The sequence below is a fragment of the Dasypus novemcinctus genome, chromosome 3 (assembly GCF_030445035.2).
Source record: "Dasypus novemcinctus isolate mDasNov1 chromosome 3, mDasNov1.1.hap2, whole genome shotgun sequence".
In the NCBI taxonomy this organism is placed as follows: Eukaryota; Metazoa; Chordata; class Mammalia; order Cingulata; family Dasypodidae; genus Dasypus; species Dasypus novemcinctus.
Genome location: NC_080675.1, coordinates 52,981,235 through 52,998,043, shown reverse-complemented (window position 1 = coordinate 52,998,043; position 16,809 = coordinate 52,981,235). Strand labels below are relative to the sequence as shown.

The 16,809-nt window shown below is 39.8% G+C and overlaps 1 protein-coding gene across 4 annotated transcripts in view; it reads right to left on the bottom strand.

Annotated features, from left to right (window-relative positions):
* ARMH4 (armadillo like helical domain containing 4) overlaps positions 1-16,458 on the bottom strand; it is a 157,127-nt gene extending 140,669 nt beyond the window's left edge. The window contains exons 1-3 of one of the 4 annotated variants that reach the window (XM_004450672.5): positions 16,073-16,458; positions 6,013-7,408; positions 1,649-1,900 (exon numbers count right to left, since the gene is read on the bottom strand). In XM_004450672.5, coding sequence (XP_004450729.2) covers positions 1,649-1,900; positions 6,013-7,363 — 1,603 coding nt within the window. In that variant the 5' untranslated portion in view covers positions 7,364-7,408; positions 16,073-16,458. The remainder of the gene's footprint in view (positions 1-1,648; positions 1,901-6,012; positions 7,409-16,072) is intronic. The other 3 variants (XM_023586639.2, XM_071213913.1, XM_071213914.1) reach the window with 3 other exon arrangements.
* Positions 16,459-16,809: the final 351 nt, after the last annotated feature.

Below are 16,809 nucleotides of genomic sequence, written 5' to 3'. Positions count from 1 at the left end.
TCTTCATTCGATTCACAATATTAGGGATTTTGCAGCATTTGGTATAATGTATTACCAAAGGTGGCAAAGTTAACAAAAATTCATTAAGTATATGCCAAAGACTGCTTTGGAAAGACTAACTGTCTTTCTCAAAATCAAGCAAACAATAAGAGTATCTGTGTCTGGAATGTGCTCGATTTCAAAACAGCCAAATTTAGCCCCAGGTCTCCCCAAATCTAAAAATTCTAGAGCAGTAGTAACTTACAAGCCTGGCGGATCATCAGAATCTTTTGAAGTAATTTATAGAATGTAGGTTCTCATGCTTTCCACTCACCCCAACTTATTGAATCAGGATCTCATTGACAGTGAAGACAGAGAAACTGCATTTTTAAAAACTCCCAGGGTATGGCTTATACATTGCTTTTGGGAGTAAAAATTAGTGCAAGTACTTTGGAAAGTAATTGGGCATTTTCTCCTCAAGTCAAACTTTCCTATATCCTATGGCACAGTAATTCCACTCCTAGGTATATGCCCAAGTGGAGAGCCTGCACGTGAACAATGGGGAGTATGTAAAGAGAATCCATGGCAGCAAAATCTGTAACTGTCAAACCAGGAAATGACCCACATGCAAATAGCCAGGGGAATGGATGAAAATTAGATGGATAAATTGATAAATTTTCATAATGGAATAATATACAGCAGCAAAATGAAAGAACTGCGGTAAGTAAATCCTAGCCATGTAATAGTAAGTAAAAAAGAAAATAAGTTCCAAGCGGGCTATCTACAGTATGATATCCTTTTTATAAAGTTCAGAACAGCTAAAATTTTTAATTTGTATTTTTAGGAATGAAAATAAATGCAGTGAAACTGAAGGAAAAGAAATTCCAGGAAATGATGAAGACAAGCACTATGGTTACCAGCAGAGGAGCAAGGGGAGAAGAGGGTCACCAGGCAGGGGAAGAGGGTAAGCTGGGAAGGGCGTTGGAATTACATGTAGGTTATTGACAAAGGCTTAGTTTCCACGGGGAGTGTGGGGAGAGGATTAGAAGGTTATTTTTACACTGTTAAAAGTAACTCGGTAAATAAATTAAAATGGGGCATCCTTGGACTAATTATGAGACAGAAACATGAGGTCAAAAAAAATTTTTAAAAAAGGAATATTTAATTTTTGTTAAATTCCCAGGTGATTCTGATGATCACCCAGATTTGAGATCCTCACTCCCCTTAAGAATTCAGAGCATTTGAGGGTCTAGACCCTCAAATGTTCTATGCATTATTTAATCCTTAAAATAAGGATTTTAAGACAGGTAGGTGATATTCAGAGATGAACAAACAGAGGCTGAGAGAAGAGACTTGCTTGAGGTTGCAAAACTAGCTCCTAGCATCCAGAATTGCCAGACGAGGAGAGAGTTCTCAGGAGGTGTGGCCTTTGCAGGGTTCAGAGAGCTGTCTGGGGATTTTGACACGGGAACTAAGCCCTCATCCTTTTATGCCGTGCCACATCTCTCTAAACAAGAGACATTTCGCCTCCCTTTCCTGTTCGCCTCCAGGTGAGGTGTGTGTGGACTCTGGCTGGTGATGGGGCTGCCTGCCTCACTCATTCTACTCCTTTTCAACTCACAAAAATATCCACCCTTAAACACTGAGTCCAATTCCCTGCTTTACAGACCTTCCACTGCAGGAGTGACTTTGAGAGACAACGGTAGGTCTGTAGTTGAAACTGTAGTAGCCAGAGGCTCCAATCTCTTTGACAGTTGAGTAACACCAGGCACATCAGATGTGGGAGAGAAGAACATGTTTCCTTCCTCAGTTTCACCATCTTCACTGGTAATCTTGAGGGTAGAAACCTGCTCTAGTGTCACTGATGATAAAGTGGCTTCCGCTTCTTGAGTAGCTGTTGTCATCTCTTGAGTAATAATGTCTTTAAAAGGGGGAAAACAACATTTTAAAGTAAACAAATCTCAATTTCTTAAAATGTAACTATATAATTAATAAATTGGGGTGTGGGAATCAGATAGCTATGTCAGGAATTGGGAAAGGAAAGGGAGAAATCAAAAATAAAATGCCAGAAATGATTGTTTTCCCTATTTGTTGCTTTTAGGAGTGGTGAATTAATCGAAGATAAAGGAAAGTTAATTTAAAAATCATAAACTTCAAAACAAAGTAGGAGGATCAACAACTGAGCTTACAACTCATTTAAATATCAACATGATCAGTTTGTTGGGTAACAAATTCTATAAAACTAAGTTACACTCAAAAATTCTCAAAAGCATTTATGTAGATTAATTTTCACATTTGCTTTTCTGAAGAGGAAGAGGAAGTTAGTATTTTAAATAATAAGTGTTACAATAATGAATGTTTACTGAGTTTCTGTTACACGCCATACACATGCAATGCTAAGCACATCTTCCAATATATATTAATGGAAGGTAGGTGCTGATAGCATCCCATGGAGGGCGGCGGACTTGGCCCAGTGGTTAGGGCATCCGTCCACCACATGGGAGGTCCGCAGTTCAAACCCTGGGCCTCCTCCACCCATGTGGAGCTGGCCCATCCGCAGTGCTGATGCGCGCAAGGAGTGCCGTGACACGCAGGGGTGTCCCCCATGTAGGGGAGCCCCACGCGCAAGGAGTGCACCCCATAAGGAGAGCCACCCAGTGCAAAAGAAAGTGCAGCCTGCCCAGGAATGGCGCCACACACACGGAGAGCTGACAGAACAAGATGACGCAACAAAAAGAAACACAGATTCTTGTGCCGCTGACAACAACAGAAGCGGACAAAGAAGACGCAGCAAATAGACACAGAGAACAGACAACCGGGGTGGGGGGTTGGGAAGGGGAGAGAAATAAATAAATAAATCTTTAAAAAAAAAATAGCATCCCATGGAAACCATATTTCATAGTGGACAACAGTGCAGGCTCTAGAGTCAACTTGGCTCAGTCACTTACTAGCTCTGTAACCTTGAGAAAATTACTTAACATTTCTGGGGCTTGAGTTTCCTCAGCTGTAAACCTTGGATAATAGTAATATCTATCTCATAGAGTTGTTACATAGATTAAATTAATTAACATATGTAAGACACTTAACAGATGCCCAGGACTTGGTAAGTATTCAATAAATAAGAGCTATCATTACCCCTAGTGTTCTGAGGTTTAGAGACACTAAGGAACATGCCCAAAGTTATACAGCCAGAGCCCTTAACCAGCATGATAGTTATGCCCAAAAAACAACTTGGAGTGACCGCTATAGAAGATTTGCAATTGTTTCTAAATAAGAAAGGGGAATAAAATAGACCTGTGGAATATGACATACCTATCATAGGTCCACTTTCTTTACATTATAATCCCCTTAAAAACACTACTAGAAACTACTTATGAGGGTCAAGATCTGCCTGTTTCTTAGGTAGGGAATATGCTGGAAACTTCAAATACTAAAATATTAAAAATTTAACTTCTAGAAGACCTTATCATCTCTCTTTTTTTAAAATACTAGAACCAGATAAACAGTATATTAGCAAGTCCAGTAAGTTATACAATAAAAATAACATTCTAAGGGCATGACATCATGATACTTCCTATTTCCACAGAGACAATATATTTGCTTTAAAACAGTGTTTGTTTTTCCAATATAGGTAGTTCCTTATTTTATTTATTTATTTTTTTGCAACCATCCAGTTTGGCCTATTTTTTCCTTTGAATTCAGGAGATATTTATGATTGATGTACCTGGTTTTAGAACAAACAATGGGAGTTAGGATAAGGTTCTTACACGTGTTTCATATTTGTTTCTTTTACCACTGCTTAAATTTTGTCTTTGTCCAGTAGGGTGGTAAATTTCTTGAGAGCCAAGGTTCTTTGCCCTTTCTGTATCTCTAATATCTAGGACAGTGCTGTGTTTGCCACAAGATGATAATAATACTTAGTTTATCATTTTAAGCAGTTTAGGTTCTCTATGTTGCCTCATTTTTGAAAGCATAATGAATACTGTCGAGATACAATATGTAAAATAAATATATACTCTGTGCTCATAGGTTTATGAAACAGCAATAAATGTCAAAATGCCATTGTACCTTGCAGAAGTGACTGCCGTTAGAGAAAGAAGAGTGAGAAATAGAAACCGTAATGAGGATTTTTTAAAAACCACACACACACATTAAAAAACTCTGCCACATCTCTCATTCTTCCTATTACTTGCATAGAAAAATAATGTAATGATTATTATAGGTAAACTTTTAAAACCTGATGTTCAATTGAACCAGCTGAAAAACTTGCTAAATCAGAGGACTGACTGTAATCTCAGGGTACTTGTTCATTAATAATATCCAAAAACCTCCAAAAAAATCATTGTGTATCCTGAAGAAGACAAGGTCATAAGTGGTCCCTTGGCCCTAAAATAATTAGCATTTTGGGCTGTTTACTTTGCAAAATACTTATAATCTAGGGAAATCAGGGAGAAAAAAATTTGGTTATTATTTAACTTGTCAATAATCTCAGTTTTTCACATTCTTTTTAACTTTCTGGGACAAAAAAAAATTAAAACAAAAGGAATTATTTGGCTGTTCCTCACCCTACACAGAACATTTAGAAGTTTTTTAATTAATTTGGACAAGGCAGACAGCCAAACTGGATAATGCCAGTCTGAATGGTTCTCTATCTTTACTCATTCACTGAACAGATGCACATTGAGCACCTCCTAAATGCCAGGTATTATGTTATGTGCTAGAAATAAAAAGAGGTTGCCATTAAAAGATTGTAATTAAGTGAGAAGATTATGACTGAGTAAGGAATATATACAATAATTAAAATAAGAAACAATTTTATTTTTTAGGATAGGCTACATAAATAGAAGCCAGTATAAGTTTACTTCAAAGAATCATGGATTCAATGTGCAATGAATAATCTTGTACATATGACTTAATGCTCCCAGAAATATTTTAAGGTGTTATGGAGAACTGAAATAACTTTCTTAGCCATTTATAATACCTTCATATTCATGTGGACCCATGAACATGTCATTTAAAAACCATCTATAAAACTTTTTCTGGAAGCATCTATGAAAACTTAAAGTATAATTAGGTCTTTCAATCTTTAAAAAAATTAATTAGACATGTAAAAATCGGTCTTTCCTTTATCATTTTATCAACAGTGCTTTATAGAACATATTACTAATTTGATATTTTCCATTAATTGGACTACTGGCTGAAGTAACAAATGGTTATATATTCCAGAACAATTTGAAATGAACATGTGTATGTTATACTAAGCTTTTCCTACCCCATGCCATGATCTGAACAACTGCACATAATAGAAAAAAAGCATTATCCTACAGCAACAAATATGAGGCTTGTCAGTTCACAACATTCACACATGTAGAAAGCAGAAAGTACAAACTCAAGCTAGTAGATAATTTATCCTTATTGGTTTCCTTATTTCTAGAAAAAATTCTTGTTGGGAAAATGAAATTGGAGAACTCATATGCTAATACTATGAGATACATATTTACCTGGAGATTTTCTTGTAAGAACTATCAGGGATGTGAGTACCTTTCAGCAATGTGTAAATATGTATCTAAATTGTTTATTATGCCATTTACACCTATAGTTAACTCTTTTACCTTTTCTTGTATGTTTATATATTTTCATAATGAATGTTTAAAAAAAGTCCATCAACCTCGACACTATTGCCATTTTGGCCTGGATCATTGTTTGCTGTGGCTGACAGCCCTACGCATTATGGGATGTTTAGCAGCATCCCTGGAATCTATGCACTAGATGCCGGTAGTTCATCCCCAGTTGTGACAACCAAAAATGCCTCTAGCATTGCCAAATGTCCCCCGGAGAGGGTTAAAAGCATCCCCATTTGAGAACCACTGGTCTAAATGCAGGAGCTATACTTGGGTATGATTTTTATATAAAATATATGTTTTCTTTGTGTATATTTGCATTTCATTAAAACTTGAAAAACTTATTTCTTAATTGTCACTTAAAGAAAAAAACCAATTGAAACATTCCAAGTTTTCTTTTCTTTTTTTTTACCTTTAAATGTATTTCCCAATTGTTGATATGCCTCAGACTTATATTCTGAGATGGAAACAGTGGTCTCTAAGGAAAACATGGCATCATTTTCCTTGTCGGCTTCCGTGAAGTCTCCTGTATTTTGGAACAGGCTTACGACTGACACTTGTGTATCTTCCATCAGACTTGTGGGAGTAAAGGAACTTTGATCGGTGAAGGCAGCTGATCTCACATCCCCAGGCGCTACTAGTAGGGCTGTCCCCATGTGTGTTTCCCCTTCAGGCAGCCCCAGAGCCACATCTGCGGCCTCTGTGAAAGTTTCACCCCTTTCCATACTGTCATGGATTATGTGTTCTGCCTGAGTCGTTTCCATCCTCACCTGAGTCTCTGTAGTTTCTTCAATCTTTGGAGCCCTTATCTGGCTTACACTCTCTAACTTGGTATCATCCCACTCATCAGTTAGGACAGAGGCAGCTGGAACAGCTGTGCTGACACCATCTGTGACTTCCCAGGCTCCCAGCAGGCTGAGAGTTTCTGGCTCAACACTTGGGGTGTATGTGGAGCCTGCAAGCAAGGGCTTTGTGGAAGTAATCTGGGAATTACCAGTTGTCATTTGTGAAGATCTCTCTTCATTAGGCTCAGCTCCTGCTGTGGGCTCACCACAAGGAAAAGAAGTTGTCCTAAGCTCTGTGGCTATTTCAAACTTCTCTGTCCTGGGATTGGTGGTTAGCACGTCTTTAGTGTTCACATAGGATGAAAGTGAATGTCCCAGACTAACTTCTTCCTGACTTTTGGTTGTAGACAATTGACTATCCAAATACGTCAGAAAACCTTGTGTAGTTTCTGTGGTCCCTTCTATAATGGGCCGAATCCTGGTACTACTATAAGGCTCCTCCTTTTCATCCACGTTCAGAGAAGCAGTTGCTATGATAGCGATAGTTAGCATGGCCTTGGAAAATCTGCTTTCTGGAGACATTCTCTCTGGCTGGCTGGAACCAAACATTTGCTCACCTCCGGGGACAACTGACTCAGTAGGAACGTAAACACCTGGACTGTTAGGTGGTGTAAGCCCAGCACCTACAGGATGGGTTTCTTCATTAAGAGGGAATACATCATTTAATGATGTTGCTGATGGTCCAGCTGACACCACCGTTGGGTCTTCAGAAACTACCAGTTGGAGTATTTGCTCTGAAGTTACGGAGTTATTTTCTAAGTCATCTGGGTTGCTGCTCTCAGGCTGACCTTCTTCTACATTAATATGAGCTATCGCCCTCCTTTCCATTTTGGGGAAGGCCAGACATAGCGTGGCAAAGTTGAAAAGCAGGAGGCTACAGAAAGCCAGGCAAATGTGCAACACAATTGGCCTGCTCATAGTGGAAGAAAAATGTGCAGAGTTGACGATTCCAGAAATTGAGTCCTGCAGAAAAATAAAGCACATCAAACTGTCATACATATTTTTTTTCTGGAAATAAGCCCCATTAAATTAAACCATACACAAAACAATCTCCTTGACTTCATGCTCAGAGGTGGTAGGAAAGAGAGGTCTGTCCTATTTCTTTGTACCTTTGAGACATTGCTAACCCAGTTCATTTTTCCCTATTGAATTTTGCAGCAGATTTAACTTAAAGCTCCTAGAAAAAGATACAGATTGCTGAGGTACTAGTTTCATAGTTTCTTAAACACCTACTTGAAATAAACTACCCTTGAAATCACATTTGCAACACCTCTCCAAATTCCTTCATTAATCATCTTGTCAAACAACTGTAGAAATGTCCAGAATATAGAAGGCAAATCTTACACATTCATTCATTTTTAAAAAGCCTCTTCAGTGTGTTTCAAACCTTATTAAACATCATCATAAAATACTGAATACTAGTTACATTTAAGATTCTTAAAAACAAATAAATGGATTTCAATGAAAATTTGCCTTTAAAGGACTTAGATTATTCCTTATTCTCTGCTACTACTATAAAAACTATAGGCAAAACTTTTATGTTTCAAAATCTAAGAATTAGGAAAGGTAAGTTAGGCAATGTAAATAAGTGTATTTTTAGAAAAACAAATTTTTTTTTAGATACTGGAATAGAGGATTGAACCCAGGACCTCACATGTGGGAAGTTGGCACTCAACCACTGAGTCACATCTACTCCCCAGGGGAAAGAAAAAAAACATTTTTTTGAAGTAACCAAACTGTACATTTAAATTAGCTATCTTTACTCAATACATATTATTTTATGATAAAAATTTATTGTATTTTTCTTTTTAAAAGTTCATTCACAATCTCATTAAAACTAAAACCACACTGAAACTACTAAACCACTCCCCCAAAAAATTAAGAGTTTTAATTCTTCTTACCCACTTTACTGAGTAGAGTTTTTTCTATTTCCCATCCTGAGAAATTTCTCAGAGACACCGCACATTTTCTAGAAAATTAAAGCTAGGAATTAAAATTCCAAAATATAAGCCTTGCCTTTATAAAAGCATACGTTTTCTTTCTTTCATGCCTACTTAAACTATCTGGATTTCGCATGTGATAAACATATGAAACATATAGAAATTTACATTTTCATATGGTCTGAGGGCTTTCATAGGGCCATAGCCCAATTTTCACAGGGCTTAGAACTCCACATAAGGAGACCATGTTATCCCATTGAGTCCAATAGGTCCTTTTGAGACAGAGAAAAGATCAAGTCCTTAGGGCATGATCTAGAGGGCTAAAGATGAAAAGAAGGCTGAATTTTCCACAGGAGAACAGAGGAATCCATGAAATCAGAGCTGAGGTCTCCTGCCAATGAGCAGCACCATGCAAGTGAATCATCTTGGTCACAGATCCTCCAGCCTGGTTTGACATCTTGACTGCAACCTCTTGAGAGACCCCAAGCCAGCTCCACTCAGCTAAGCTACTTCCAAATTCCTGATACACAGAAATGGTATGAAATAATGAACACATTGTTTTTATTAATCCATTAAATTTGGGAGTGATTTGTTACACAGAACTCTTGGGTCCACAGTAATTTGTAAGAATGCAGAAATGGGATGATGTCATGAGGTGCCACAGTGCCTTTTGCAAAAAAGGAACAGCATAGCAGGGATCATAAATTTAGCAGCAGAAGAAAACTGAAACCAGAGGTAACTAGGAGAAACATAAGCTCTCCACGAATCTTCAGGGATAGTGAGAGGGGTGCTAAATTTCCCCATATGGAGGATGGGGCTTTGTAACAATTTTATTTAAATATTAAATTACATACAGGTAGCTAGCATCATTTTAAAAGGAGAGGATATGGCAAAGATATTTGAGGGAGAGGGAATAGTAAGTGTCAAAGCATGCTAACAGCCTGGACATTAGTTAGATGATCCATAAAGTACCCCAGTTCATGACCAGGAAAAAGATCACTGTGTTTGGCCTGTTGCTTCTATTTTCCTTCCTTAAAACAAAAACATAGTGCTGCAAAGCAAGAATGTTCACAGTTCACAAAACTGCACCTGTGACTCTGTGAGACAAGCCGAAGTATGAAACCATATCTATATAGTCCGAGATACACAAAAGTTATAGAACTCTCTTGTTCATTGCCAATCAGAGAGTTGGCCTTTTATTTTTCCCATTGACTGAAATCTTACTGAACATCCCTAAAAATGGAGAATGTGCTCTGAAATCTTGGTCAATAGAGCCCATGCTTCTGGATAAAACACTTGAAAAATGCAGGCTATCATGAGTGGCTGCAGAGTTCAGAGGAATGTAGACTACCATCAGAAAAAAAATGGTTCCTTAATTATAGCCTTATTGATGTCAAAACGTGTTATGTGATACCAGGCAGATGATTGAATGAATGCTTCACACTTGATTTATATGCTCTTGAATCACAGGGATCAAAAGAAAAGCTTTATGAACAAAGCAAATTTAGAGAGAGAAAAAAAAGATAAGGATTTAATATAGTACCCATTGCCTTTCCAAAACTGAATTTCCCTTCAAAGTTTTATTTTCACCTTGATCTTGAGTTTTAGCATTTTTCTGTGAAGGGAATTCTGTCATTGTTCTAAAAGACTTCCTTCTGTAATTAGGTGCCAGCCCCTTGCTTTCTAAATCCAACTACAACAGAAAAATGAGGGTGAACTGCAAGCCTTTTCTATGTCTGTGTATTGCAGCCATATGCTCCTCCTCTCCACTATTCAAAATGATGCCTGAACTTTACAAGAGGCAGAAAAGATAGCCTGTAGGAAAGGCAGCAGGGAACAAATCCGCAACTCAGATAAACTGGTAGATGACCTTCAAGTTCCTTGTCTTTCTCCATCTTTCAAAGCATGATACAAGTAAATGTAGCTATTCCCATGAGTTTGTTATCCCACATTGGGAATTGCATGAAGTTAGAGAATCAATTTTTAAAAAGACTGACCATTGTCAATTCAATGACAATATTGTTAAACCTACAATACCATCTGCAACCATATTTTGAAGGTTATTGGGCCTTTTCTATTTTCTTCAACATTGTATCCCCCGCTGGCAAAGTATCTAGTATAGGGAAGATACTCGGTAAATATTTGCTGAACAAATGTAGATAGCCTACTTTGCCTGAGATGCTGAAGTAGGGAGGCAGAGGGAGAGTTATTCCATTGCTCATTAGAATTCTGCACCTTAGAAATTACCTCAAATTAACTTGGTCATAAGAATATTTATCAAAGAAACAAAAAGAATATTTCTCTTACTTTTCTCTGCATCATGTCCTTGTATGTTGCTTTCTTTTCACTATATCCTTCAGTGCAATTTAATTCAGATAGATAAGCTCTAGCCAAATTACTGATAGTGGACATTAACTTCTAATAGCTTGAAAATCAACCTCTCCAGAACAAGTCAGCAGCACTTTGTCTATCATTCGTTATCAAGGTATACTAACAGCTCTGCAGTCCTCTAAACAATTCACAGCATTTCTGCCACCAGTGGGCACATAAGCTGTTGTGTCAAGTGTTATCTTTGACAATCTTAAATAGAAATAGTCCAGAATCTGTTTCTTTGTGAAATCAGGACATATTCAAGTTTCAAAGACAAATTAAAGGCAACAACATTTTTTTAAAAATACAATCTTAGCCATCTTATTAGACTTAATAGTATTAATTTAGACCCTTGTTCCATATTTTTCTAACTAAAATGTATATTACTATTTCAGTGTGTTTCTAAAAAGAAGACACAAAAGGGACACCAGCATGTTAAAACATACTCATCAGTGAAAAAGCTACTATTTTCAAAATAAATCAGGCTCTGTATAATTAAATATAAGAAATGTGAACATTTGCACTGAGTACTCAAGACACGGGAGGCTCAGAGTATGTCAATAAGCTGGTGACAATCTGTCTTATATTTTCCTTTCCTCAAAATAGACAGAGTAGCAAGCCTAGATGAGAGTGGGAGGAAGTAAACTATCTAAACTTGGAGTTTCATTGTCACTGGAAGTTTCCACTTGATGCCACCTCAAATCCTAAACCATCTTCTTCATCTAAGCAACTTCCCTTAATGTCCAAAGCATTGTCTCCTCAGGCTTAAACTTTGGCACTATCTTGAACTCTTCGCTCCTTTACATTCTAGATTCATGATTTCTATGGATTCTTCTTTTATAATATTTCTCGAAATTTTCTCTTCTTGTCACCTAAATGGATTAATTGCTTCGTAATTGATGACCCTGTCCAGATTCTCTCTTCCAATCTCTCTTATACAATCCAGATTGTTTGTTCTTAAGATTAAAAATGATGATCATCATAAATAAAAAGGCTACCATTTGGGGGCTGTCATGTGCCAAATGTTATAAGTGCCTCGTGTAGATTAACTTATTTAAGACTTACAACAACTTAATGACGTAGCTACTGCCAATATTACCATTGCTTAGGTTGAGAAAACTTACAAGCTTACAGAGGACAATTAATTTGCCTAAGTGGCAGTCTGTTTTTTAATTCAGTCAGACTTCAAGGACCCTTTGCCACTGTAACTGTCTGCCTTCCCAAAACATGTCATATGTCTCTAAACATACAATGCCAAACTCCATATCTGTAGTGCAATCCAACATACTAGTGGCAAGTACAAACACCATTGCCAGTCAGCCTATTTTGCTCTCTTATGTGCCTACTCATTTCAGGCTCCAAAGTTTTGCCCATGCACAGTGCTAGCCAGGAACACATCCTTCTTCTTCCTTTCCCCAGCTCTCCAAACTCTGGTTCCCAAGTCACATCCCATTTACTAACTGCTGTCACCAAAATGCCTAGCCCTTTCTCTTTCCCCCCTTCTCCCAGCTTCTCTGGCACAAATCTTCATGTCTGTAAATCTTGTCACCTCAAATAAAATTATATTCCTTGTACACAAAAACTGGTCTTTTAGCTTCCTTTGTTTGTCATTTAATTGCTAATAATGGTAGGCATTTAGAGAAGATTCCCAATAAATATTTTCTGATGTGAAATGAATATAAAGAACTATTTAAGAATGTGAAAAAGGGAGCACATGTGGCTCGAGCAGTTGGGTCCCTGCCTCCCACGTGGGAGGTTCCAGGTTTGGTTTCCAGTGCCTCTGAAAAAACGAATATCAACTCAGGGGAGCCAATGTGGCTCAGTGGTTCAGCATTGGCTTCCCACATATGAGGTCCTGGGTTCAATCTCCTGCCCCCAGCACCTAAAAAAAAAAAAAGAATGCTCAATGTCTCCATTTTGTATTGTAATATTTTCAGTGACATTTCATAGTCTATCCATATCTAATTTTATGTTTTGTTCAGTACCTAGCCAATAGGGGCCAATTTTTCAATGTGTCTTCTAGTAATAACTTCTGTATTCTCATTTTTAGAGTATTTTGGTTTTCAGAGTTTATTTCAGAAAAATAGATCAAAAGTAACAGGTAAGTCTCAGAGCTTCAGGTCATCTTGCTTCCCAATTATCACCTAATCTTCTCAAATCCAATTAGTGATTCTTTGGTTGATGAGGAAAAAAGGAAATTCTTTTCCTTGTTTTTTTTTTTGTGTGTGTGTTTTAATAATCTTCTTTCATTGTGTACTTTTCCTCATCTCCAGTGATTAATTTGGCATTGTCTTATCATTTCTTTTTCTAACCCTTAAGGCTCTCATTTTCAAGACTATATTATTTGTTTACAGCTGAACTTATCAGGACTCTGACCTTACTAAACTCTTCTGTGGTACATAGCATCATGATACCACACTTTTGATTCACTGTGCTAATGACAGCTGTCACCAGCCTATTATATTGGTGTTATGATCTGGCTCTAGTCAGCCTTCACCATAATAGAAGTAGCTAGAATGACAGATGATCCTTTCTGCAGCATGTTCCACCAAAGTGGAAGGAGGGAGAATGGAATAACCACAGAAGAAAAACACGGTCCCCCAGGAGGAAAGAGGCATTAGTGTTGACAGTGAAGAGGGTAAGTAGGCTAGGGTCAAAATGGTTGCTCTGGCAACCACCAGCAAAGTGCTTTATCATCCCTGCAGACCACACCAAGTTCTACATATTGAGCCCACAAGCTTTATTCTCTACCATTTAGCAACAAATGATGTTCTTGCCTATCACCTCTAGCTTATCATCCTAGCCCTGATAAAAGAACCTGGACTTGAAGATTTTAAAACTAGCTTCAAATTCCAGCTCTACCATGGGCAAATCACTGAAACTCAAGTCTTCTCACTGAAAAATGGAGATAATGCTCATTCTAATTTCTTCAAAGGATGGAAGAGAGATTTTTTTAAATGATAATAGACATGGAAACACTTTGAAAATTGTTTGAAATGTATCATACAGATTAATAATAGGGAAAACTCTGTATGGGGGGGTATATGGAAACTTTCTGCATGATTTTCCTGTAAACCTACAATGTCTTTAATAAAATATATATATATATATAAAAGAATCATATACTCTAGGACATCGTGTGATACTGACATACATTCCCCTCAAACCACAAAAACACTGGTGAGCAGTTTGAAGTTTCCATTACATGTCACATGGAATAACTCCTCTCATCCCCATTTCAGCTTTTCAGGTAGAGAAAGTGATATGGGGATGTTCTGATCGCTGCAGAATCCTTTCCTGATCAATCTGGTCTATCCATCATACAGTTCTTTTCAATAACCCAATTTGACACTTCATTTTTATTTGTGGCTCACAAACCTCATTTGCATGACAATATCTTTTAAGTATTAGCTGGCATTTCTAAGGAAGGTAATCTCCAGGTAGATGTTTCAAGGAATAAACAATATCTAATATTTCAAGTTAAAACTGGATGATTCCAATAACTTTCTTATAATCACCAAGTAAACACAATATAGAAAAATGGACTGACAACATATCTTAATTAGGGAATGAAGTTTTCATTTCACAGAGATTAACCCCAGGTTCTCTCCAAACAACCAGCCTCCCTAAATGGGAATAAACAAAATTCAATGAACAAAAACACAGTTCCACACAGAACTTTTCAGGTGCACATCTACTGAATAGTGTAAAGTATAAAGTACACATTTATTTGAAGACTGGAAAATTTCTCAACAAATAAGCCCTTCTTCCTCATCTTGATTCTGTGCTAGCACCAAACTAGTTCTATAATACCAAATTATGATATAATAAAGATCTGGCAGCAAACACTGGAATATATGGTAAGAAGCCTTCTATGAAAACAAGACAAATCCACATCTCCCTAAGTGGCTCTGTTGCTGTAGCTACCTTAGAACCCCAGTGACTTGGGAGTTTTGTGAATCCACGCAATCAAGTCTGTTGCATCAAGGTTTGGTTCATTATTATGACAAATATAACAAACTCCATTCTATCTATAAGCATAAATCACACTACCCTTAACTCTGTACTGTATGTAAAAGTAGCAATGCTGTGAAATGGTGAAACCTCACCCCAGGTTTGAGTTTCAATAGATGCTACAGCCAAGTTCTGCCGACCAGAGCGCAGAAGTCAGTCATACTCTTAAGGGTGAATCCTTCCAGCTCAGCAGTATCACTTGTGATCAAGAAAATACTCTAAAAGGAGGGGGTTACATGCAAATTCGGACTACATATTTGCTCCCAAGAGCAGCATAGATCCTTCACAGCTCTGTGGACAACTTTGTGAACCCACACACTCTCCTACCCCAAGTTCCAAACTAAAACTTCCAAAGAAAAAAGGCAGTCCGGTTTTAAGCAACTCTCCTCTACAGCAAATTTACACTGAAATTAGGAGCCAGTATCCTGGCAGATCCTCGGAATCACCTTGGCAAGGCAAAGAGTTCTCAGCCGGGAGAACCCAAACTCTGGCGGGTCCTTTATTTTGTTAGCCCCGGCTGCTTCCTCCCAGCCAGGTCTCTGCATATTTGGAACCTTTAGAGATAGGGTGCTGTGTGCGACCAGGGCGCACATGAGGCATCTCAGCACCTCCGGAGAGCGCCTCCCAACCATTCAGAAGTCTCGGGCAGAGAACCTCACCTCCTTCGGGTCTAACCCGCAGGCCTTCTTTCTGAAGTGACCTTTCCAAGGAGCAGTGACCAGCTGAGTCCTGCGGGGGACCGGTCAAGGTCTGAGCAAGGAGGCTCCTTGATCTTTCTACCAAAAACACTCAACTGTTTTCTGGCAAAGTAGAACACATTTCGGTGGCCACCGCAGCCCCCACTTGCTCCTCGGCTGCTAGGCGCTGAGTGGCATCGAGGACATTGTGATCGATGCTTCTAAAAAGCAAACCGTGATCTTTGGTAACTTCTGTATTAGAGCTGAGGGATTTGCAGTGGAAGGCTGGGGGGGAAAAAGCCCACACAAAGGCAGCCAGCCCTGCAAGCTCAGCCAGCACAAAGGCCCGCTTGCTGGTGCAGAGCCGGGAGGCTGGACCGGAGCGAGGAGCGCGGCGAGTGCACCGAGGCCTGCGTGCCGCGCCCAGCGCTCCCGGAGCTGCCCCAACGCGCCCCGCGCTCGGGCACAGCGTTTCGCCGGGGACGCAGAGCGCACGGCTGGCGCGCCCGGGGCTGCACGGCTCCCTGGGCGCCCTCGTGCCGCCCAGGTCTCCGGCTTTGTCACTGCCCCAGCGCTCGGTCTGCAGCCGCGGCCACCAAAGGGGCAGAACCCAGGCCACTTCTCACCTGTGCGCCTTCAGGCGAGCAGCGCGCGAAGGAAAGCGGCAGCCCGGGCGCCCGGCATCCCTGCGGCGGCCCCTGCGGCGGCGGCAGCCTCTCCCCGCCGTCTGGGGCGCCAGGGGGAGGACGCTCGGTTTTGTTGCTTATTCATAAGGGCCGGCCACGGCTAGGGATTGGGCGGCGGGAAGGTGTGCCCGCCCCGACTCCGCTGGCACTGACACGCGATGCCTTCGCCCCTCGGCGTCCACTTCATCGCTTCCGCTCCCGCGCGGGCGCACGACTGCGGGGGCGGGTCCCGCTCTGGTCGCGGCTCCTGAGGCTCATCCAGGGACACCCCCTCCCCGCCCCACCTCGTAGCTTCGGCTTGTGTGGCAGCTCTTCCACCAAACTACGGAGAGAAGACCAGGGGCCCCGGGTTCGCAAGAAGAGCCCCGGAATTTCTTTGGTTCTCGGTTAGGACAAAAGGCTCGGGGTCCCAGGCTTTCGGATGGTCCTTGTGCGAAGGCTTCTCAGACAGAGGTGTGCCCCGGTAAAGTCCCTACATGAAGTAGTTCCTTCTTGTCCCTCAGAGACGTTGAACATAAATGCTGATAATAATGAAGTACAACTTGACCAGTTTCTGGTGACGGGCACAGTGCTGGGTGCTTCACTCCTTTCTTTACCTGTTTTATCTACACAACGACCCTGAAAGGCAAATATTATAAACCCCACGTGTCAAAGGAGGAAGATGAGGGTAAGAGAGG